Genomic DNA, 25,796 nt, shown 5'->3' on the forward strand with positions numbered 1-25,796 from the left:
TTAAGGGATTTTATTTGAGTGTCATTTATTTGTGGGAATTGCAAATCTTCCAGAAAAGTACTGGATGCTATTTCATCTTCAAAAGGGTGTGGGCCATAGATCTCTCGATAAATTTCTTCGAAAAGTTTTATGATACCCTTATCCGAGCTGAATGATTTATTATTGTGTTTGATTTGCTTTATTCTGGAAGGGGGAGGCTTTATGTTGATTATTCTGGCTAGAATTTTAGAGGGAGTTTGGGCCCATTCGGCATATCTGTGTAAATGTCGAAGTTCAATGAGGGAGAGCTGGTTCATTTGTGCTTCTTGTAGTTGTTTTTGTACAGAGATGATCTGATTCTCGAGTTCCGAGGCATGGTTATGTTGCATTTGTATTTCAAGGTTTTTTTAATTTAAGTTCTAGATTTTCAATTTGGGATTTGGCTTGTTTTTTGAGTATTGATGCTTTTTGTATTAATATACCTCTAAGTGTTGCCTTAGTCGCTGCCCACTGTATATCAAAGGGAATGTTTATTCTTTCTAAATTACTGTTGGTTTGGTTAAGAAGTTCTTTTACTTCCTGGCATAGTTCCTTGTTTTTTAATAGGTTCTGGTTTAGGGTTCAATTTATTGCATACTATTCTTTTGTGCATAGTTTAGTCACATTTATTTTTAAGTTGATTTTTGCATGGTCAGACAGGGTTCTAGGTTCTGAGTGGTATTTTATTTCATATTTTTTGAAATTTGTTGAAATTAAAAAAAATCTATTCTAGACCATGATTTATGAGGCGATGAAAAAAATGTGAATCTACTGGTTCCAGGGTCATGTCTGAACAGTTCAAAGGGATCAAATATATTAAAATCTTCTATTAGTTCGTTTATGAAGTTTGTTAAGTCAACAGGTTGTTTACTTTCTTTGTTCGTTCTATCTAGTTCAGGTCTGATAGTCCTATTCCAGTCCCCACCTATTAGATATAAATGATTGGGGAATTTTTCTAAGATTGCGTATATATCATAAATATATGCAGTTATGGAACATACAGGGACCGTAAACATTCAGTATTAAGATGTTTCTATTGAAAAATGGAAGGGAACAGACCAAGTAACACCACCTACCATTAGGATCACAGTCACTTATTTTTATAGTGTCTTTGAAGGAGTTTTTAATTATTATTGCTACCCCTTTAGATGCAGCATCGTTTCCAGCAGCTATGATTGATTTTACCTAGTTCTGTTTTGTTTCCTTCTCCCATTGAGCTGCGGTCAAGTGGGTTTCCTGAATAAGTGTTATTTCAGCCTCTGACTTAAAGATGAGATGTAAAATTTGCTTTTTTTTCCTATTGTTTTGGAGACCTTTAACATTCCACGACTCCAGTAATATTATTTTGTCTTTACTGTCGGTTGAGTTTGAATGCAAATGTGGTAAGTGTGGTAATTAAAGTGTTGTTTAGAATTTCCATAGGAATGCTACGATTGATAAGGTATGTAGTACGGGAACTATAATAAAGTGTTAGTAACAATTCTATAATTAATGAGTGACAACTCACCCCTTGCAGACCCCCACCCGCGTGTATCCACAATCTCCTATTATCTGTAAGAGGTATTAGAAACATATTTACAAATCCAACTATAATACAAATTTCTGCTTTCCTTCAAAGATCCATCAGATATTAGCAAGATACAAGTTTCTTGCCTGCAATGGTTTATGATATACTGATTTTATTTTATAATGATTTTCTTGATTAATTAAGGAAAAATTTAGCTCTAGTCGAAGAGTTTTACTTAGACCACCCTAATGATCAATTAATTTAAGGCTGTAGGTTGTGCTTTAGGTGTTATTAGTTTATATGCATCAGGAAATATTTGTTAGTATTTATGCACTCATGGACTAAAATATTGTAGATTGTTTTGGGCAATTTATATACAAAGGAAATCAATAAGTCATATGTAGTCTATCTGCCCTTATAGCTTCCAACAAAAAGAAAAAAAAAACCTCAAGATACTAATTGTATTATTAGTGTATAATATTTTATCTTCTAAGGTTAATTAAGTCTTTTCTGTCTTGTATATATAGTTCTATAAGCAGTTAATTATTCATTTAAGTCTTTGTTAGTGTAAATGAGACTCATGCTGTTTCCCTTCTAGAATATTATGCAGAGAATTCACTTCAATCATAGTGAGCATGTAACTACACTGAACTTGATAACCTCAATAATAACAACAGTTTTGTTAACATTTAGATATCACTTACTATTTGGCTGAGACATTAACAGTCAAGAATAAGCGAGATATTGTACACTTTTTAAGCCTCACTTGACATCTAATATCTTTGCTATAGTGCCATGAGGTACCAATTAGCTGAGTCACAAGTAGCTCTTGTTAGTACTTTTAACAGAGAATTTGTGTTATTTAGATCTCCTTCCAGTCATCTTTGAACAAACCAGCCAAAGTTTAAAAACTGTTCATCCTACTTTATTGATACAAGGCTCTTGTCCTCCTCTTTTTCCAGCAGACATGTAGTAGACAGGTTATGGTGTAATTTCCCCTTATTGCACAGTTCAGCGATACTTTCTTTTATGACATGTTCAAAGTTAGAGAAGTATTTTGGCCACTTAGGATTGTTTAGTTATCCAGGTCTTGTGTGTGGAGCGATAATGGATCAATCTATTTTGTCTGGAAGCTGGCTATGGTCTATGGGTGTAGGAGGCACAAAGTAAGGATTCCGCTCCTCCACCTTATTTTATTTATTTACTGAAGCAGGCTTAGAATCCTTTTTCTTGTATATAGTATATAAGAGGTCCTTTTCTACTGCATTCCAGATTACTTGGCGTGCAGGGCTTAGTTCTCATCCGATCATGTTTGACACTGACATGCAGACAGTATTGGTAGACTTTCCTGGTATCTTGTATGTGTTAGATCTGTGTTACTCTGTTAGGTCCCTCTATTCATACTATCCACTCTGTGTGTCAAAAATTTGAAGGGAATTTAATGTACAGTTTGGAACCCCCCTGTCTATCAGCTGTAAGGCTATATTTAATGTGTTGTGGCCCGTTTACTCCTCTTATGCAAATAGGAGATCGTCAGATAGTGCTCAGTTTTTCGCTGGATAAGCCCTCTCCATAAAGAAGGGGGAAAGAGCGGGACGCTAGTTTATTTTCTGCCCCTTTATCGACCCTGTTGACATGGTATTTGTGTGTAGTCCAGACAGTAGTATAGTTACAATGGGAAATCTCCCACAAATTCTCATATTGTCATTAGTCAACCCAGTGTAGAAATGGTATTTATTCTGGGTAGTTGGCTGCTTCAGTAGCTCTAAGCATTTAGTGTTCCTATTTACTACATTCTGTACTGATAACCAGGTTTATAAACTTCTGTCATTTAATTGCAGTATTATTTTTACAAACATCTACTCACAGGAAAACAGGAAGCCTGCACCACCAGTTGGAGGGGGTTACAGTATTATATTCTTATTTGCCTGTATGAGGCTCAGTTTGCAATGCTATTGCATTGTGTAACCTGAAGTATTCTTATGTATAATATCTAAGACACCTGTTTGTCTGTATTTTAATTTTTCCTGTAACTTCTGAGCCTTCTGTGGCCGTGCTTAGAGATCATGGACCAAATAATTGGTCCTGAGTAACTTGCTGACAGTGTAATGTTTTTGCATTCTCTGTGTGTCTACAATGTATAGAGTTTCACAGCTAGGCTTTTTGTTAATTCTTACTAATTGTCTATGTTATTTGTTTGCGGGAATAATGCCTTTGTGAGGTTTTGCCATATCTTTTCTTAAAAACTTATTTTCAATATAATTCTTTTTAAGGAGGTAGTAGGCACAGGGGTTAGCAGGTACATGTATTTGTTAGCTTGCGATACAGTTATAATTAGTAGTCAAACTGGATATAAAAACAGTGTACTAAAATACAGAAATCGCTTACTATTATGTTAAGTTTAATCTATGTTTAGAATAACTCATTAATGATGTATAAACTTAGCCTAATGTGTACTCGTGAGACATACACTTTGTCTGAAACAACCTTTGTATGGCATAAAAGTTGTTTGAGTGAGGATATCTATTCTATAAAATTATTTGTTATATCATCAAATTTTATATTAGGGCATACAGAGTTCAAGAGCTATACTGCCAGCTGAGATGGGCCTCATACTTTGAAAAATGCATAGACCATAGAATCAGAGTTTGCAAAACTATGTATACATATGTGTTTTCAGCTCAGCGCAAACTGTGTGGGAGCTCCGCCCCTCTGTCTTTGCCATGCGCATCGCCTCTTCAAAAGGTCAGTCTTTTGTTCTTAGGTGAGAGCCAGGCACCTTTATCTTATATCCCTTGAAACCAGGCTCACAATATCGACACAGAGTCCGGACTGGAAGAATCAAACCTCTTCAGGTACTCGATGTCTTGCAGATTCCTTCATTTTTATTTATAGGTTAAAGCGACTCCGTGCTAGTGACTCACCATTTCTAGAGAGAGAATGAGAGATACATTGGCTGTATTACTTCGTCCGGAACACAAAAAGTTTGTTGGGTTGCCTTGAGTTTCCATTTGTTTTTCTTTTTTTTTTTTCTTTTCCTCTTTTCTTCTTTTTTTCTTTCCCTTTTCTTATCTTCCCTTTTCCCCTTTTACTCCGGAGACATTGCAAAATAGGTTTCAGTTGTCCATTAAGTTATGTTCCTTGTCAAGTGGAAGTTGACTTCAAGGATAATTATTTAGGAGTATGTTTGCTTTAGTAGGATGTTTTTACAGTTCCCGGCTTGGATACTGATGGGCTTATGACAAGTGAGGATGATCTTTGCTATATCAACAATCTAGTGAAAACGTGAGTTAATTAGAATTATAATATTTGGGTTTCACGTGTAGATTATGCAGTGATCTAATAGCTTTGATAAGTGACAGGCTATGTGTTTTTGTATTATGTCGTTTTCTTTTCCCCTTTTTACCACATTTGGTTCTGGTCAGTCAGTTTGTGTATTGCTTCGGAAGCTTTTATTTGTGCACTAATGGCTTTGTCATATCCTGGATGTGACTTGTATGGTCAGAGGGCAAGGGTTGAAAATTTGCTTGTAGACTAGGCCCGAAGGTGGAATTTTAAGACGGTAGGTACAGTTTCACCTTGGCCTGGTTTCTGGCTTTATTCATACAGCGAAAAGAATAGAGACATGTGGGAAGCATCCATCGGTAATCAAGATTTTCCTAATAGCCTGAAATTAGGCTATGTTGGTAGGTACCTCTTTTGAACGCATTGGTAAATGTTGATTTAGCCTCCTGGACAGTTTTCGCTGAGTAAATGACGCTGTTGTATTGGAAGCAGAGAGTCGCCGGGTATTTCATTTGAAATTTAATGTTTTTATTCAGCAAGTAACTGCAAAAAGGGGATAGGGCTTGTCTTGACTGCTTAATTGGAAGAGGCAAATCTTGTGCTATTGTAATTCTATAGCCATTCCAGGAGATGCTTTTCTTTTTTTTTGGCATTGAGTATTATAGATTGTGCATGTTCTGCATTTAAAATTCTAGCGTAAACTTGCCTAGGTGTTTCAGATGTTTGAGCCTTTCTTAGCGCTCTACGTCTAGCTCTTGCCTCTTAGTCGATGATCTTCTGTTTCATTTCCATGATGGTGATGTCTCTATCTACACAGCTGCTTTTTGTAGTTCTTGTATTTTTATTTCATTGTTAAGGGTTTTAGCTTTGTTTTGCTCCATTCTTGCCATCATATGTTCCAAATTATTTCCAAATGATGTTAGCTTTGTAGAGAATGCCTGTATTTCTGTTTGAAGGGGAAGAAGAGCTTCTTTGAAGTCTTCTAATGTGAATGGTTGCTCATTCTTAGCTTTCTGTACTTGCTTAGCAGTTTCAGGATACGATTTGTTTGTTTTTTGTCTTTTTGAAGAAGATTCCTTTTCAGGAGAACTAACGAGAGAAAGTCTAGTCTTAGTGGTTTGTGATTCCATTTGTTCCATTTTGATTGGATTTTTCTCTTTTTTTAATTCTTTTAGACAGCTTATTCAAGTCTGGCAGGCCCAAGCACATGTATCCAGATTCACCACTGTGTCACAGTCTTTTAGAGATTTTTGGTTAAAAAAAAGCTTCTTTTCCGAAAATGAATAGCAGGTTGGTAAATTTACAAATCTCCTTATATTGTTTTGACTTTTTTTGTTTGATTTAGTATAGTAGCCACAAGTGATTTGGTTAGATTAAATTATATTTTGAGAGCAGGCAGAAGTACATGCTTCCTATCTGGCGGCCATATTGGAACTCCTCTTTTTTTTTTTTTTTTTTTTTTTTTTAAGAACTTTTAAGTTCCAAAATCTTACTATATGCAAGCTCCATGCAGGTTAAGGAGCTGCACCACAAATACTCCCAATCCAAGAAAGACTCTGAAAATAGATTAGACTGTAGAGCTGTTGACCTTTTCCCCTTGAAGGAATTTTTCCTTCCTTCTTGTGACCTTTATGCAAAAATTCTCTCAACTTAGCCGATTGCAGACATGCTTAACTTTTAAATTGTGAAGAATGCCTAAACAGTAAGCGAGGGCAACTCCAGTGTGCTTCTCAAAGTTTCAAATAGCTGAAGCATTAGAGATGACTGAACAGATGGAGCTATGGCACATCAAAACATTTGAGAGAGTTTTTTTTTTTACAGGGAGACAAGCCATCCCTTATTACTCCTGCACATCCCTTAATTTAAACATTTTAACTCCATAGTCACAACAGCAGGGAGGAAAAAAGACCACACACAGCGAATAACTGCCGGCACTCAAAAATAAACTGCCTCAGTAGCGAGTTTCTATAGAAAACACAGACTGCCAAAATGAACATCAGTAAACTGAAATCAACAAGTTGAAACTTCACTCATTTGAAGTAGTGAATATAGTGACAGAGATAAACAACTGGAATTGGGATCTTTAGAAAAGGGAAGGAGCAAACTACATAGGAAAAAACGGTAACTGTGGGAACAATACATGCAAAGCAGGAACAAGGTTTAAGAGCAAGGATTTGAATGAGCTATATAATGCTTAACTGACAATGACTGGATGGTTTATAAGTGATGTATAATGTTTACAACTACAGTTGTTTCAGCAGTGTCTGTGATGTAAACTGATTTCAACTAAAGTGATATTTTTTATATAAATGTACGATTGCCTTTGTAATGTGTAAATGTAATAAAGATGTCTGAAAAAAAAAATAGTAAGGTAACACTCCTGCAAGACTTTTTGCGAATTTATTTATTTACTATTTCTTCACCAGGTTATTGGACTGGTCTGTTGACCCCTCTCAGCTACAACTCCAGCTCAAAGAGCCAAAAATACAAATTTGTTTTTCATTCAACAATATCATTTAAAAAATGAGCACATGGCAAAATTCAGAACACAGTAAGACTGAATGTAGATAGCGTAACATTAAAAGATCCAGTTAAGAGTGCACTAAAAAAAACATACATACAAAATGCACAGTGCAATCACACACAACACAAACTCCCACATACATGTGAAACATTTGCATACAAGATGCCACACATTAAGGGGTTGAGAAAACTTTATTAAATGTATTTGAAAAATTCATGATATGGGATGGTAAGTTACCTAACCATTGTCATGGTAGCAGCTGCAGGTAGATTCAGGAAAGAGATGCTCTTTAAGTGCATCTTTGAAACTTTTAAAGGTTTCTAGATGCTTATGTCTGTAGGCAGGTGACTGCTGTAGAAGGTCCCACACTAGACAAGGCTTTCTCACCTACAGCAATTTTAAATGGAGGGCGTACTAGAGTGAAACTATTGCCCTATGTGAAATAGTGGAACACTTTTCCCCAGTGACTTTTCAGGTTCACAGCTGTTTACTATGCTAACGACCACAAGGGCCCTTTTAAACCTAGTCATGCATCCCAAATCTCTGACAAATTCTGGTACCCCTGATAAGTGTAAACAGGGGCTTGAGAGATGAAACATTGACAGGCAGGGGCCTGGGATATGAACCATTTACAGGTTGCCTGTGTCCATTAGATATACAGGTGCCAAGCCAGGGTTGAATTTCCTTTTCCTCATCCAATTGTCCAAGTTACACTTGAATTGAGTTAGAGAGGATCTCTGCTTCACATGGATGGGGAGCCTATTCCAGAGATGGGGTAGTCTCTGGGATACGTACCTGTTTCTCCAGTAGGTCCTATTTATATCACAGGCAAGGTTTACTTCTTTAGAACGGGTAATTCTGGTGCTGTTTATTTTGTCCATATGCAAGAGGTCCATCAGAGTGTGGTCTGACAATGCCCTGTATGCTAGGCATAGATCTCCCCCAACAGTCTGTAGGAGACAGAATACAGGGATAGGGGCCTTGAGGCAGCCTGCACAGGACATTTTATTTACTCCCTGTAGTTTTTTAGTGAGGAACTTCTGTGGATGTTCCATTTGTTGGATATTCAGCTCCCAGTCTGTTTCTCTGATGGCTTTCAGCTCCCAATCAATTATCTTAAAAGTGATTAATCCTAAATCTGCTTATGCTCGATGAGAAAAGTAGAAAACCCTGACAAACTGCTACAAATTTTCATGTGGGCTTTGTGCTGGTATAGCAACAGTGCCAAAAATACTGCCGGAAGACAGACAACTCAACAAATGTGTAAATGATTGCTCACACTCCGCTCTTTATCAAACCTTTAAATTAATCATTATTAACTATTTAATGTGACCAATCTGTGTTACTCACCAAAAGACTTTCAAGGTGTTTCAAGACCTCTTGTGCCCCAAGCCAGTCCCTGGCTGACAGAAGTTCCTGGGCACATCTCAGGGCAAAGATCGCAGACTGCTCTCTCTCTCCAGCTACCAGAGCTACCTCAGCAGCCACCTTTAAAGATGCCACATCACCTTTTTTGGATAACACTTTAGCTGCATCATAAGGGGAATCCAATCCTAAATAACTTAAACAAACAAAAAATATATAAACCTACTTTAACACTATGATGGCAAATCTTTACTTCACATAAAAGTTAGCCGAACTCTGAAGCTCAACATTTAAAAACGTAAGCAAGACAGAAAATTAATGTTAAATAAAATAAACACTTGGTTTAACAGCAGACCTTAAACAAAGTATTGCTCTTTGTTACTAGTTGTGTGTGTGTGTGTGTGTGTGTGTGTGTGTGTATGTGTATATATATATATATATATATATATATACACACACACATACATATATATATATACATATATATATACACACACACATACATATATATATATATATATATATATACACATACACACATACATATATATATATATATATATATATATATATATATGCATAAATATATATACATATACACACACACACATATTTTACTTGTTCCCCGGCTTTCTTGTAACTAGTCTAGTCCAGGTACAGATTTGCTGTATCCAGGACTCTTTGTATGCTTCTGAACCCCCCAAGCCTTTCTGTGTTGAAGGGAAGCCTTCTAGCTTATCACTGGGAGTGGTAGGCATTAGTTAGCCTATCTACCACAAGAGAGTGGTTCCTGGCCCAGAAATTGTAGCTACTGGCTGTTTGGGCATTTTTTTTCCCCATCTCTTTCAACTTTCTGGTTTAAAAGCTGCACTTGCGCTTGTTTCCCACCTTTTCTGTAACTAGCCTAGTCCAGATACAGAGTTGCCGCATCCAGTACTGTTGGTAAGCTTCTGAGCCCCGCAAGCCTTTCTGTGTTGGAGGAAAGCCTTCTAGCTTATCAGTGGGAGTGGTAAACACTAGGTAGCTTGCCTACCACAAGGGGAGTGGTTCTTGGCCCGGAAATTGTAGTTTATTGACCATTTGGACAGTTTGTCCATCTCTTTCAACTTTCCGACCACATCTAAGCTTGTTTTCCATCTTTCCTGTAACTAACCTACTGGGAAGCACTAGAAAGCCTTAAACTGATACAAGCCTTCTAGCTTAGTAAATCACTCCAAAGTCTTTCTTCTATCAGTTTTCTGTACTTTCTTGTTGTACTTAACTGTTTTCTGCCTAAACGCCGGTTTTCCAACATTTATTGCGATTTAAAAGCTTGTTTTTTTCACATATTGTACTTATTTGACTGCCTGCACTTTTAAAAAGTCATTTTTTGTTTAATTTGTTTAACTCATTAACCCCGAGTCCCGTCACAGGGCGCATCTAAGGTTACATCCGAGTGCTCACTGAGACGAGAGCTTTTCTTGTACATTACACCCGAGTGCCTTCTAGTAGCGAGAGTATGTTTATAAGCACAGCTTAACTCCACTGCCAAAAACTAAGTTGAAAAGGTACCTAAACTTTGTTAAGTACCTTCTCAACTTTAAAGTGCAGTTGATGATTGTTTACATAGGGTTTTTTTTTTTTAAAATAGAGAAAATCAACTTTTTGTGGCTTTAATCTCTCACTGCTAGCCGATTTTGTCAGCATTGCATTATATTGTACAGAGTTGTCCCAGTGACAAATGCACACTTCCCTTGCTTCCTTCCTTCACCTGGAGTAAATAAAAAAAACAAGGCTAAATGTTCTAAATCTATAAAATTAATTGCACGTTTCAGAAAATAAAGAAAGACTTTAGCCCGCGGTCACAGCCAATCAGATTCATGAGTGATGGCCACCTGTATGACATCTCCACCTCCACACTTCACAATTCTTTGGTTGTGGTAATAAAAAGGGATTCCTGTAGCAACATTGCTCTCTTTTAATTTAGAGAAGACATATATTACAAGGAGTTCATAGGTTCATACTAGGCTATCTGCCCTAGGGCATTTATAAGCCTAGCCAGAGTGTGTGTGGCTTTCACCACCCCTTAGGATGAGAATACTATACCCATTAGTTTGCTGTGCCTCTGTCCAGCAGTGATACAGAGATGATTCCTGGGGTAAACCTACGATCTCCCATCCACTCGTCAAGATTTCTCTTGAACAGAGTCAGTGAGGTGCTCTGCCTCACATGGACTGGGATTCTGTTCCATAGTGTAGGGAGTCTCTGGGTGATGAATCTGTCCCTCCAGCACGTCCTATTTATATCCGTGTTAAGGTTTAAGTCTCTTGCTCAAGTGGCTCTGGTGGATTTGGATTTTTTGAGGTGGAGCATGTCCATTAATTCCGGGTTGGACATGGCCTTGTATGTCAGGCACAGATCACCTCTGAGCAGACGGTATGCGACTGAATAGAGCTGGAGTTTCTTCAGTCGGGCATCGTATGACATATGTTTGAGCCCCTTTATCCTTTTGGTGAGGAACTTTTGGGGTCTTTCCAACTGCTGCAGGTGTCGGGTAAGGTACATTCCGAATGGGGCGTTGTACTCAATCATTGGTCTGATAAGTGAAGAGTACAGGGGTACAATGACCTCTGATCTGGATGTGAATCCCTTCATGATCAGGTGGGCAATGTAGAAGGTCTTCCTAACCACTTTGGCAATGTGAGTGTCAAAAGAGAGGTTACTGTCAACTTGGGTCCCCAGGTCCCTGATAACTTCTTCCGTGTTTAATGGATTACCACCTATGTGGTAATTAGGGGTTACCTTGTTTTTCCCAAAGGGTATGACTATACATTTTTTGGCATTTAGCTTAAGGCCATGGCTCTGGCACCAGTTATCCATTTCTATGAGACCTTTCTGGAGGATGTCTGTGTCTGATGGAGTGTCAATTATGGTGCCCAGTTTGCAGTCATCTGCAAATTTTGTCAGCCACAATCCCCCTATGTTTGCCTGCACTTCAGAAAAATAAATGCCGAACAAGGGGGGGCCCAGGACTGAGCCCTGTGGGACACCGCTCATGACCGGCTTACAGTCTGACATGGCACCAGCAACTCTAACCCTGTGTGTTCTGTCCTTGAGCCAGTTTGCAACCCATCTTGTGACATATGGGTTTACATCTAAGCTGGTGAGCTTTTCTATGATGCCCGAGTGGGGTATTGTGTCGAATGCTTTTGCTAGGTCAAGGTAGGCTGTGTGAACTGCCTTATCCTCATCAATGGCCTTAGTGACTGTTTCGAAAAAGTCGACCAAGTTCAAGAGGCAGGATCTGCCCTTGACAAAGCCAAATTGGGTAGGATCCAGTGTCTGTAGGTCCCCAATGTCTTTATTTATGAGTTCCATTATGATCCTCTCCATAGCTTTGCAGACAAGGCTCGTCAAGCTTATGGGGCGGTAATTTCCAGGATCCGCAGAAGCACCGCCTTTGTGGAGTGGGACCACAGTTGCCGTACGCCATTCTTTGGGTACGTATCCTGTAGTAAGGCTAAGATTAAACAGCAGCCTTATGTGTGGGTTTAGTTCCTCATTGAGTTTGTGTAACACACAGCCGGGGACACCGTCCGGTCCCATTGATGCTGTGTTTTTTGCTTTAGAGAGCAGCTCTCACCTGGGCATCTGAGATGTTTGGGAGGCTAGACTCTGGTGGGATAGATATTTCTCCTTTTGGGGAGGGAGAAATTTGCACTGAACCTGTCTGCCAGTATGTTGGCAATGTCTGTGGGTTCAGTGATTTTTATCATTTTGGACTAATTCTGAGCATATCTGGGAGTTTCCACCCAGGTTTCTAACATAGCTAAAGAAGGCTTTATGATCGTCTTTTGTGTCATTAGCGATTTTTCTCTCAAAGTTGGCCTTGGATGATTTTATGAGTGATCGTAGTTTTTGCTAGTATTGATCAGAGATGCCTTCCCATTTAGGGATTTTGCTCTGTCATGTAGTAGCTTTCTCCTCTTGTTGTAGAGTTTGTTTATGGCTGGAGTCCACCAGACCGGGCGCCTGCCTTTGGTGGAAAAGGTCTTGATTTTATTAGGGATTGCTTGATCCATACATTCCTGGAGGTGCTCGTAGAAGGCATTTGTAAGGGTTTCAGCAGCGTGGGTTGTGGTTTCCACTGGCTCGTGGGCCTTGAAGGATACCACTCCAGTCTTAAGAAGTGTGAAGTTTGCTTTTGAGAAGTTCTTCAGTGTGGTTTTTTTTGCTGGGGGGGGGGGCGGGATGTGGATCTCCAGTGAGATTAATTTATGGTCTGATCTCACCAATGAGGGATATACTGCCTGTGTGGAGCATTTTGTCCCCATGTTTGTGATGATCAGGTCTAGTATATTTTCTCCTCTTGTGGGAATGGTGACTAGTTGTTCCATAGCATTTGAGTTTATGAACTCAAGGAACCTTTGGGCTAGGGTGTTGGGGCTTGAGTAATGTTCCCAGTCTATGTTTGGGTAGTTGAAGTCACCCAATATGATGGTGTTTGGAGAGACATTTATACTCTCCAGTGTCTTCAGGAAGGCTGTGTGGGTTTCCTGAGTTTGAGAAGGTGGTCTGTAGCATGTTACAAACTGTAGGGCAGTTTTACCTATGGTTAATTGCACCTGGATGGTCTCCGATGCTTGTGCGTTGCCACTAACCTGGAGGTGTGGGTATCCTTTATGAATATGGATACTCCCCTCCTTTTGTAGTTCGGTCCGGATTTTGGGGCGTAACGCATGATATGAGGTATAACCTGATAGTGCTGGGGTGCTCTCAGGAGCCTTGAACCAGGTTTCAGTCACAGCACAAACATCGATGTTCTCCATACTGAGGAGGGCTTCGAGGGCGTGCATCTTGAGGTTTAGACTTCTGGCATTGAGCAGTATTACCCTTAGTTTTTCTCCATTTTTGTTTTCTAGGGCGGTAGGTTTATCATTTGAGCCTTGCCTAAAAAGGCACTATGGGGTGGCAAGAGCCTTTGCCAATATCCGAAGCCCAGGGTGACAGGTGCAAGCCGTCCCTTGAGAAGCAGCGTGGCTTGTCAAGCATGTCATCCCAGGCAGACAGACATTGGATCCCCTTAGAATGACACCAGTATTTAAGCCAATTATTAAAGCTGATCATTTTGTCTCTGTATTGTGGCATCATTCTTGGTGAGGGTAGGATACTGCTCAGGGTCAGGGTCATACCGGCCTGGGCTACATAATCTGAGAGCTCCTCTGTGTCTCTTTTCATGTAGTCCAGGGAGGTATGTCTCAGGTCGTTCACACCGGCATGGACAATGACTGAGTCATACTTGTACTTGCTGTGGAGTGACCTGAGTGCTTGTGTTATGTGGCGGATTCTAGCGCCTGACAGGCAGCTAACTGTGATCTTTTCCTTGTTCAATCTGGTGAGTGGGATGTCAGTGTGTCTGACTATGGAGTCACCTATAACAAGTGTGTCTGGCATTGTGTTTGGCCTTAAGGGCTGTGACTGTTTAGCACACTGACTTTGAGAACTATGTGTTGCATGTCTTATGTCTTGAGGTGGCAGTTGCTTGGGTGTCTGCTTTGGAGGCCTCTGTAGTTTTGGTAGATTTTTGATCAGTGCCTCCGAGTATGTCTTTGTGCGTTTATGTGTTTGTTTTGCAGTTGTGATAGTTCTATGTGAAACTGGGTTTGTGGTGTGCGTGGTTTCCTTCTCCTCCTGTCTGGTCTTGCCAGTCCTGAGTTGAGAGAGCTCAGCCTCCAGTTTGGCTATATAGTTGCATCTCTCGTGTATTTGTGTTTTGTGGGAGAAGGAGTGGGTTGTCTGTGTACATGAGGCAATTTTAACATTGCCTCAAGATGCCCAGATTCACCAGCTGAACAGGAGAGGACGCTAGCAACTGACCCTTCGACATGCTAGAAAAAGTGAAAAAGTTTGCTGTGTAACTGAGTCAGAAGGGACCTATAGGGAAATGGGTACTCAAGGGGATTCTAGGCTAATGTAGTACTTTGTTTAGTATACAAGTACTTTACCTATATAAAAATGCTTTAGGAGCAAGTGCTGAGCTATTGAGATAGAGAATAGACTGTTTAGATTGCAAGTAGAGAAGTTCTAAGGGAAAAATTGAAGAGCAGACTTTACAGAGCCAGAAATAGTTTAACCTTGTTTAACTGGCGCTGCCCGATGGTGCTCTATGGGCAACTCCACGCTAAATCACGCCAAAGCGCGCTAAAGTGGGCTTTATAGCAGGGGGTTGAAAAGACCTAGGAATTGACCCAAAATGGCCAATAGAATACAAGTTTCTGGCTGGAACCACTGCTCTAGGGACAAATAGGCTGCTCAGTGCTCCCCACTCCCACTGGTGAACAAAGAAGCTTCCCTTTATCCAAATAAGGACATGGAATAGCACAGGAACCAAGCCAAAGCCCAGAGATCAGCAAACTCTGAAGACTGGACTATTCTAGTTCAGTAAGGTGGGAAAACAAGATTTTTTTTTTTTTTTTTTTTTTACAGAAAACAGAGGAAAAACAGACAGTAAATGCTATAAATGCTTTTAAACGGCTAGCGCACTTGAGTGTGTTAGCCTACAGGTAAAATTAAGCAATAAATAACTTTTTTAAAAGTGCAAAACAGTTAATCAACACAAAAACAGTTTAAATAGAATGCAGAGCTTTATAAACAGGCGAAAATGCAGTCGCTAAGCAGTAAATAATCAAAAAGCCAGAAAAAAATACTTAAATCAGGAAAAAGTCACTCTTTTGCTCTCTGCTGCTTGAAGAACTCTGCAGGACACCACGAGGAGCTGTGCTGAGTTGAATACAAAAGCGTGCTAAAGCGGGCTTTATTACAGGGGGCTGAAAAGAGCTAGGAATTGACCCAAAATGGCCAATAGACTACAAGTTTCTGGCTGGAACCACTCCTCTAGGGACAAACAGGCCACTCAGTGATCCCCACTCCCACTGGTGAACAAAGACGCTTCCTTTTATCCAAATAAGGATATGGAATAGCACAGGAACCAAGACAAAGCCCAGAGGTCAGCAAACTCTGAAGACTGGACTATTCTAGTTCAGTAAGGCGGGAAAACAAGATTTTTTTTTTTGTTTTTTGTTTTTTTCTTTTTTGCAGAAAACAAAAGAAAAACAGACAGTAAATGCTATAAATGCTTTTAAACGGCTAGCGCACTTGAGTGTGTTAGCCTACAAGTAAAATTAAGCAACAAATAACTTTTTTAAACGTGCAAAACAGTTAATCAACACAAAAACAGTTTAAATAGAATGCAGAGCTGTATAAACAGGCGAAAAAGCAGCCGCTAAGCAGTAAATAATCAAAAAGCCAGAAAAAAATACTTAAATCAGGAAAAAGTCACTCTTTTGCTCTCTGCTGCTTGTAGAACTCTGCAGTACACCACGAGGAGCTGTGCTGAGTTGAATACAAGCGGAAAAGCGCGCTAAAGCGGGCTTTATTACAGGGGGCTGAAAAGAGCTAGGAATTGACCCAAAATGGCCAATAGACTACAAGTTTCTGGCTGGAAACCACTCCTCTAGGGACAAATAGGTCGCTCAGTGCTCCCCACTCCCACTGGTGAACAACGACGCTTCCTTTTATCCAAATAAGGATATGGAATAGCACAGGAACCAAGACAAAGCCCAGAGATCAGCAAACTCTGAAGACTGGACTATACTAGTTCAGTAAGGCGGGAAAACAAGATTTTTTTTTTTTTCTTCTCTTTCTTTTTTGCAGAAAACAGAGGAAAAACAGACAGTAAATGCTATAAATGCTTTTAAGCGCACTTGAGTGTGTTAGCCTACAGGTAAAATTAAGCAACAACTAACTTTTTAAAAGTGCAAAACAGTTAATCAACACAAAAACAGTTTAAATAGAATGCAGAGCTGTATAAACAGGCTAAAATGCAGTAGCTAAGCAGTAAATAATCAAAAAACCAGAAAAAAATACTTAAATCAGTTATAGCAAATACAGTTATAACAAATGCTCTGAAATATACTGTATATTTCCAAAATGTTTGAGGAGGACAGTCAGAACACAAGAAGGTTCAGGCGAAAGAGAAAAAAAAAAAAAAGTTTTGTTTTACTTTTTGAAAGGGAAAAAGGAGGAACAGAAGGCCTTATCAAATGTTCTCTCTGTATTAAGCAGAATGAGCTAATGAGATCCCTCTTCACAGAAAACCAGTGCATTATCAGCATGAAGTAAGGGAAATTTCAGGTAAGCACATTTTTTGTAGCCTGCAGTTCTGGACATATATTTGTCCGTTTATGTATGTGTACATATGTGGTTATGTTTCTGTTTGCATCTGTCAGTGAATGAAAGTAGAATTTGTATGTGTGGGTTTGTGTGTGAAAGCAGAGGAGACTATGTATGTGTGTATGAGAGATAGTGAACAGCGAGATCGATGGAGCGTTTATTTTACAATCGCTGTTTAGCGAGTGTAAAATAAAATAAATAAAACTGAAAAGGTGTGTGTGTGTGTGTGTGTGTGTGTGTGTGTGTGTGTGTGAGAGTGAGAGAGAGAGTGAGGAATGACAGCAGTCCCTGGCAGCAGCAGTTATTGACATTTTTTTGTTCAGTGGAAGAGCAAACGAGCAACAAGAAAACAGACGAACGGGCAACATTTTTACTAGTTTCTGCAGAATCATGTACTCCCACAGCCTATGTATTTATTTGTCAGATGTCTTCATGGTTTCAATCTTCTCAATTTTGTTATAATGGTGCTGGACGGAGTGACAGAGCAGCTTTCCCAGTAACCCTCTGCATCTACATGTTTGCTGCCCTGAGATGGAAGTTGAGTGAACCCTCCCAACCTGGATTATTGTTGTATTATTTTTCCATGACAACTCTTACTCACAGTTCATCCAGAGTGATTAGCAAGACTGCACATGACTGAAGCCCGGATTTGCGGAGGTAAACGTTGCCGAATGTGTTTCTTTGTAGGCAGATCAGGTGACCTGGGCAGCAAGGCGCTGCCGTTCAAAGGGGGTGAGGGGAGTTTGCTTTTTTTTTTTTTTTTAACTTGTTCCTGTTCACTGTGACAGAAATTGTCTGGTAGTGTTGCATGAGTATAAATAAATTAAAGCATGTGTTTGTGTGCAGATGATGGAATTATTTGATGTCCCAGGGAAGAGCCTGTTAACTACTAGCTGTACGTATAACTGGCAGGTGTTTTCAGTTGAATGGTTTGCAGGAGCAGATGGCTGATTTATTTACATTTAGCAAAAAGCACATTTCCAAAATATGACTGAGCAATGTAGTATGATGAGTTAAGACACCAATTGGAGCATGAAGTGGGTGACACTTGAACTGTGGAGTAGTATTTTTGAACTTCCGTGCATTGTTATCCCAGTGATACAAGATCAGAGAAACAATACCAATATATTTGCTAGCAATGAATGCTAAATCCGTTAGGCATGTATTGCAGTTTTAAAACATCACAATGATTTAGGGTTGCACCCTTTAAAGAGTCCGTTTAAATGATTATAACAAATTGGTTGTGAAGATCTGCGAGGTATGCATTCTTTACTTAGTAGTATGACAAACTATTTTATTTTCGATGTTTTGCTTTTCACTCGTGTCTGGAGGATTTTCTTGGAAAGGCTTTCACAGTAAGACATATCCATGTGAATAGCAGCTCATGGGTAGTATTCTGGGCTGTTGTGCTTGAAGCTGACAAGAGAGGATGATGGTGGATGAGCCAGGTGAGATGGTCTTGTCCATTTTGCTCTTTTTTTTTTTTTACTATTTTTTTTGGTCCATGATGTATATCTGCTGTTGTGATCATTGATAGTCACTGATGTTGTGAATCCAGTATTAATCAAGAACCGGCAGGGGCACTTTTTAAAATATTAGTATTAGTAAAATATTAGAGTGGAGCGTTGCATTATGTTGGGTGGGAGGTTACCTTGGAGCTTTAAACCTAAAACTGAAAATGCTTGATCACAGTAGCTGGAAGTTTATTTAAAACATAAACACACAAAAACATACTCGGAGGCTCTAAATAAAAATCTGCCTAAGCAGAAGAGACCTCCAAAGCAGACACCCAAGCAACCGCTACCCCAAAACAAAACACGTGCAACACATAGCTCACAAAGCCAGTGTGCCGAACAGTCAGAGCCCTTAAGGCTAAACAACACACCTGATACACTTGTAATAGGTGACTCTATCATCAGGCACACTGACATCCCGCTCACCAGGCTGAACAAGGAGAAGGTCACGGTGAGCTGCCTGTCGAATGCTAGGATCCGCCACATAACACAAGCACTCAGGTCACTCCAAGGCAAGTACAAATATGACTCAGTCATTGTCCATGCTGGTGTGAATGACCTGAGACGTACCTCCCTGGACTACATGAAAAGAGACATAGAGGAGCTCTCTGAGCATGTAGCCCAGGCCGGTATGACCCTGACCTTGAGTAGCATCTTACCCTCACCAAGAATGATGCCACAATACGAAGACAAGATAATCAATTTCAACAAGTGGTTTAAGTGCTGGTGTCATTCAAAGGGGATCCAATGCCTGTCAGCCTGGGATGACATGCTCGACAAGCCACGATGCTTCGCTAGGGACGGCTTGCACCTGTCACCCCTGGGCTTTCGGATATTGGCAAAGGCTCTTGCTACCCCCATAGTGCCTTTTTTAGGCAAGGCTCAAAAGACAAACCCACCTCCATAGGTATCACAAGGGATAAGAAACTAAGAGTAATGCTACTCAACGCCAGAAGTCTAAACCTCAAGGAAACTCTCCTTAGCATGGAGAACATCAATATCTGTGCAGTAACAGAAACCTGGTTCAAGGCTCCCGAGAGCACCCCAGCATTACCAGGTTATACCTCATACCATGCTTTTCGGCCCCAAAACTTGGACCGAACCACAAAAGGAGGGGGGAGTATCAATATTCGTCAAAGATACCCACACCTCCAGGTTGGTGGCACAGCACAAAGCATCAGAGACTATCCATGTGCAACTACCTGTGGGTAAAACTGCCTTCCAGTTTATAGCCTGCTACAGACCACCCTCCCAAACACAGGAACCCCACTCGGCCTTCCTGAGAATACTGGAAAATATGAAGGTCTCTCCAAACACCATTATATTGGGTGACTTCAACTACCCAAACATAGACTGGGAGCATTACTCTAGCTCCAACACCTTAGCCCAAAGGTTCCTAGAATTTATAAACTCAAATGCTATGGAACAACTTGTTACCACTCCCACAAGAGGGGAAAACATACTGGTCCTGATCATCACCAACATGGGGACACTATGCTCCAGACCAGAAGTGTATCCCTCACTGGTAAGATCAGACCATAAACTAATCTCACTGGATATTCACATCCCAACCCCACCCCCTGCCCAGAAAACCACAGTGAAAAACTTCTCTAAAGCAAATTTCACACGCCTCAAAACCAAGGTGAAATCCTTCAAAGCCCCCGGGCCTGTGGAAAATATGGCCCAGACCGCAGAATCCTTTATAAACGCATTCTATGAACACCTTCAGGAATGCATGGATCATGCAATCCCAAATAAAACCAAGACCCAATTCTCCAAAGGCAGACGTCCTGTCTGGTGGACCCCAGCCATAAACAAACTATACAATAGAAGGAGGAAGCTACTACATGATAGAGCAAAATCCCAAAAAGGGAAGGCATCTCTGATCAGTATTAGCAAAAAACTACGGGCACTCATAAAATCATCTAAGGCCAGCTTCGAGAGAAAAATTGCACAGGACACTAAGGATAATCACAAGGCTTTCTTTAGTTATGTTAGGAACCTGGGTGGGAATTCCCAGATATGCTCAGAATTAGTCCAAAATGACAAAAACTACACTGAGCCCACAGGCATTGCCAACATCCTAGCTGACAGGTTCAGTGCAAACTTCTCCCCCCCCCCCCACCAAAAGGGCAAATATCTATCCAACAGAGTGCTGCCCCCCCCTGACATCTCAGATGCTCAGGTAAGAGCCGCCCTCTCTAAAGCAAAAAACACAGCATCAATGGGACCAGATGGTGTCCCGGGCTGCGTCCTACATGAACTCCAAGAGCAGCTAAACCCAAACATAAAGCTACTGTTCAATCTTAGCCTTACTACAGGATATGTACCCAAAGAGTGGCGTACAGCAACAGTGGTCCCTCTCCACAAAGGTGGTGCCTCAACGGATCCTGGAAACTATCGCCCCATAAGCCTGACTAGCTTGGTCTGCAAAGCTATGGAAAGGATCATCATGGACCTCATAAATAAAGATATTGGGGTCCCACAGACACTGGATCCTACCCAGTTTGGCTTTGTTAAGGGCAGATCCTGCCTCTTAAACCTGGTCGATTTCTTTGAAACAGTCACCAAGGCCACTGACGAGGGGAAGGTGGTCCACACAGCCTACCTGGACCTCGCAAAAGCCTTCGATACAATACCCCACTCGGGCATTATAGATAAGCTCACCAGCTTAAATATAAACCCCTATGTCACTAGATGGGTTGCAAACTGGCTCAAGGACAGAACCCACATGGTTAGAATTGCTGGAGCCATGTCAGACTCCAAACCAGTTACAAGTGGCATCCCACAAGGCTCAGTTCTGGGACCTCTCTTGTTCGGTATATATTTCTCGGCGGTACAAGCCAACACGGAAGGACTGTGGCTGACCAAGTTCGCAGATGACTGCAAACTGGGCGCCATAATCAACTCTCCAGCCGACACAAGCATCCTCCAAAAGGGCCTCATAGAAACAGACAACTGGTGCCAGAGCCATGGCCTCAAGCTAAATGCCAAAAGTGTATAGTCATCCCTTTGGCAAAACAGTGCCCACAAATTACCACATAGGTGGTAATCCATTAAGTACAGAAGAAGTAATTAGGGACCTGGGGACCCAAGTTGATAGCAATCTCTCATTTGACAACCACGTGGCCAAAGTGGTTAGAAAAACATTTTATATAGCCCACCTCATCATGAAGGGATTCACATCTAGATCAGGGAGGTCATCGTGCCTCTTTACTCATCCCTCATCAGGCCCATAATAGAGTACAATGCCCTTTTGGGATGTACCTTACCAGACACCTGCAGCAACTGGAAAGACCCCAAAAGTACCTCACCAAGAGGATCAAAGGGCTCAAACAGATGCCATATGCTGCCCGGTTAAAGAAACTCCAGCTCTACTCAGTGGCATACCGCCTGCTCAGAGGTGATCTGTGCCTGACGATAAAGCCATGTCCAACCCGAATTAATGGACATGCTGCACCTCAGAAAATCCAAATCCCATCGAGCTACGCTCAAGAGACTTGAACCTCAGCACTGAAATAAATAGGACATGCTGGAGGGACAGATTCATAACCCAGAGGCTCCCTTCACTCTGGAATAAAATCCCAGTCCAGGTTAGGCAGAGTCCCACATTGACTCTCTTCAAGAGGAATCTTGATGAGTGGATGGGAGATCGTAGGTTTACCCCGGGTATCACTTCTGTGTCACTGTTAGACAGAGGCACAGTATACTAACCTCAAAAAAAGGCATAGCAAAATTAATTTAAAATGGGTGGCGAAAGCCAAACACACTCTGGCTAGGCTTATAAATGCCCTAGGGCAGATAGCCTAGTATGAACCTCTGAACCTATGTTTGTAAAACTGAAGGTAGCACTTTGAAGTTTCATCAGTATGCATTCAGAATTTGATCTATGGCTAGATAAGTGATGTATAAAAGTGTACATACATAACACCGTTTCTCATGTATGTGTATATATACATGAGAGAAGGTGGTATCCTGTGATGTACAATGGGATTAGTATTATTTTAGGATGCTTATGACAAAATTTAGTAACAGAACTGCGATTAGTTTAGCTTTTCTGAGGTACATTCTGTTTTTTTAAAAAAGTGATTCTAGAGATATATATATTTATTATTTTACATGCAGATTCGTGTCTTTCATGTTTTAATCTTCATGTTGCATCTTTGGTTAAAGTGAGTTGACATGTAATGTCTTAGAGGAATCTTTCTCATTGCTGTACTTTTTGATAATCCATTTGTCCATAGGTTCATAGGTCGGTACTAGGCTATCAGCCCAAGGGCCTAAGTAAGCCTAGCCAACAAGGTTCCCTGGCTTATGCTACACAAGAAAGTTAATTTCCTGTGCCCCTGTCGAGCAGAGCCACAGAAGTGATCCCCGGGGTGTATTTCCTATTTCCCATCCACTCATCAAGAATTTTCTTGAAGAGTACTAATGAGGAACTTTGCTTGACATAGATGGGTAGCTTGTTCCAGTGTATAGGAAGTCTCTGGGACAGAAACCTAGCCCTCCAGCATGTCCTGTTTATTGTGGTGAAAAGGTTTAGGTCCCTAGAGCGTGTAGATCGGAGGGATTGGGATTTCTTTAGGTGTAGCATATCCAACAGCTCCGGGTTTAACATAGCTTTATATGTTAGGCAAAGATCTCCTCTGAGTAGGCGATATGCTACAGAGTAAAGCTGGAGTTTTTTGACACTGTCAGTTTAGGGCGTCTGTTTGCGGCCAGTAATCCTCTTTCTGAGGTACTTCTGTGGCCTTTCCAGCTGCTGCAGATGTCTTGTGAGGTACATTCCAAAAGGGGCACTGTACTCTATAATAGGTCTAATGAGTGCCGAGTAGAGGGGAACAATGACCTCTTTTTTCCTGGATGAGAACCCTTTTGTGATGGGATGTGCCACATGGAAGGATTTCCTGACCACTGTGGCGATGTGATTATCAAAGGAGAGACTACTGTGCACCTGAGTCCCAAGGTCTCAACACATTTGCCACTAAGTAGACTGCCATTTATGTGGTAGTTCATAGGTACAGAATTTTTACCAAAGGAGATGACAATGCACTTTTTGGCATTGAGCTTGAGGCAATGGCTTTGACACCAGGCATCTGTCTCAGTGAGGCCCTTCTTTAGGATGTCCACATCATTTGGGGACTCTACTATGGCTTCTAGTTTGCAGTCATCTGTGAACTTCATTCACCAGAGGCCTTCTGTGTTAGCCTGTATTTAAGAGAAGTAGAAACCAAATAGGAGAGGTACCAGGACTGAACCCTGTGGTACTCCACTTGTCACTGGTTTGAAGTCAGATTTGGAGCCTGCAACTTTTACAGTGTGGGTTCTGTCAGTGAGCCAGTTGGCAACCCATTGTATTTATTAATTTAATTTGTTTACTGGGCTAGTGCACTGATCACAATAGACCATTTGCAGGCATAGCCCAGGTAAATAGGATCACATAAAGACATGTTCATAAAACGTTGACAAAAACATATTTTCAGATACAAAGATATGATAACAAACATACGTATTTACAGACACAAGTGTGCGCTACAACATTTAAGTCAAGAAACAGTACTGAACATGTAGTCAAAACATGTTTGGGTGGGAAGAAAGGCTTAGTAACCTGTATTTTATTGTTGATTTTTGGCATAGCTCAACCTGATATTTTGGACAATGTTTCTGCCTTTTTCAATGCTGTGTCTTATTCTAACTAGAGGGTTGGTTAGACGGGATAAAGTGATTTACTACTTTTGGAGTAATTCTTAGATAAATCAGATAGGTAATTTACATATTTCTGACTGTTATTTCTGTTTATGATTATACTCAGTGGTTGGCTCAGTGACATAATGCTGTTCATTGCACAAAATTATTGAAGCAGAGATGAGAACATGAGTTAAGTTAGAACATGGACCTATTAAACAGAATAACAGAAATAAAAAAGTCACTAGAAGAAAAAGAAACGGTCTAGGCACACTGAATTCGACTATTAATAACATTTATTATAAAATCCAACCACAAGCTCTTTCACCCTGATACTGTTGACACTGATGCATTGTGTCAGGGTGAAAGCACTTGTGGTTGGATTTTATAATAAACGTTATTAATAGCTGAATTCAGTGTGCCTAGACCATCCCATTTTCTTCTAGTGACTGGTTATCTGTTTTATTTTTGCGTTTTTAGAAATAAAATAGTATTCACCAGGTTGCCATAACATTACACTGTTTATCCCATGTTTGAGGTAATATTAAACAATGTTTTTGAATATTAAAGCATGTGGAATGCATTTGGATTCTTTAGCAGATACTTGTTGGAGCCAAAAAAAAAAAAGTTTGAAAACAACTGTAAACTGGGACATATCATTAGCTGTAGTACATTTTCCTACTTGACTAGTAGGAATAACAGAATCATAGCACAGTAACATATCTGCAACTCAAGTAAAGAACTGCATGAAGTAATGTGCATTCATACAGGAAGACAGGGAAGATATAAATATAAATGTATCATTGTTAATTGCATGAGTGCAAGTGAGGCAGTACAAAGAAATTGATTTGGTCATGTGTATGATTAGATAACCTCAAGACATGCCATTTATAACTGAAAAACTGGCAAATAAAATGATATTCACAGCTTATGGTTTTACAGTGCCGTTTCCGAAAATTGTCAAGTAAGTATTATATAAGCATATACAATGAGCAAAAGTTGTAGAATCTTTCATTTATGCAAGATATTGCACAGCAATGCAGTAGTGGGATAAAAAATGAATGATTTCAAGGATACATGAGATAAATATATAGCAATCTTTATAAGAACTAGACGTAGGTGAGTGGACAGATAATGAGCTGTTAGATAAGCAAAATATGTAGCCTGTGTATCAAAGTGGCAAGCTAGGATGGCCAAATGGTCATATCTGTGATTAAAATATGCCTCTAGTTTATAGAGAAAGGGCCTGCAATATTCACCATCCTAAACTTGTTGCAAACTGAAACGTTCATAAAAACCATACAATAATTACAGAAAAAAAGCTTTTTCTTGCATTTAATTTATATGTGTGCTATAGATATACTGTTAGTTTTTGTGTATACTCAGATATACTACTGAAGGGGTCATTGGGAGTAATCTGTCATTTTGTTCCTTCTGCATACTTGGAAGGGCTGCTGAATGGTTTATTGATGGTAATGTTGCATTACATATGGTTACATTACTTAGAATACAGCACAGAAATGGGTACTTACGTATTATCGCAACCAGATTTTCGTGGTAATACAGTTTGCTTTCTGATGTCTGCATGGTACCAAAAATTTAATGAAAACCAAGCAGACACTGTTTTCTTTTACACTGAAGTTTGTTTAGGCAGGGTTATAACTTCAACATTTGAAAAATTAATGTT

At 40.1% G+C, this 25,796-nt stretch overlaps 1 protein-coding gene across 3 annotated transcripts in view; it reads right to left on the reverse strand.

Annotated features, from left to right (window-relative positions):
* Window positions 1-25,796, reverse strand: part of GEMIN5 (gem nuclear organelle associated protein 5) — a 1,677,795-nt gene that overhangs the window by 489,838 nt on the left and 1,162,161 nt on the right. For all 3 annotated transcript variants that reach the window (XM_044069545.1, XM_044069544.1, XM_044069546.1), the window contains one exon: window positions 8,685-8,895. In XM_044069545.1, coding sequence (XP_043925480.1) covers window positions 8,685-8,895 — 211 coding nt within the window. The remainder of the gene's footprint in view (window positions 1-8,684; window positions 8,896-25,796) is intronic.

This window comes from Protopterus annectens, chromosome 4.part0 (assembly GCF_019279795.1).
Source record: "Protopterus annectens isolate FY-2018-M chromosome 4.part0, PAN1.0, whole genome shotgun sequence".
Taxonomy (NCBI): Eukaryota; Metazoa; Chordata; order Ceratodontiformes; family Protopteridae; genus Protopterus; species Protopterus annectens.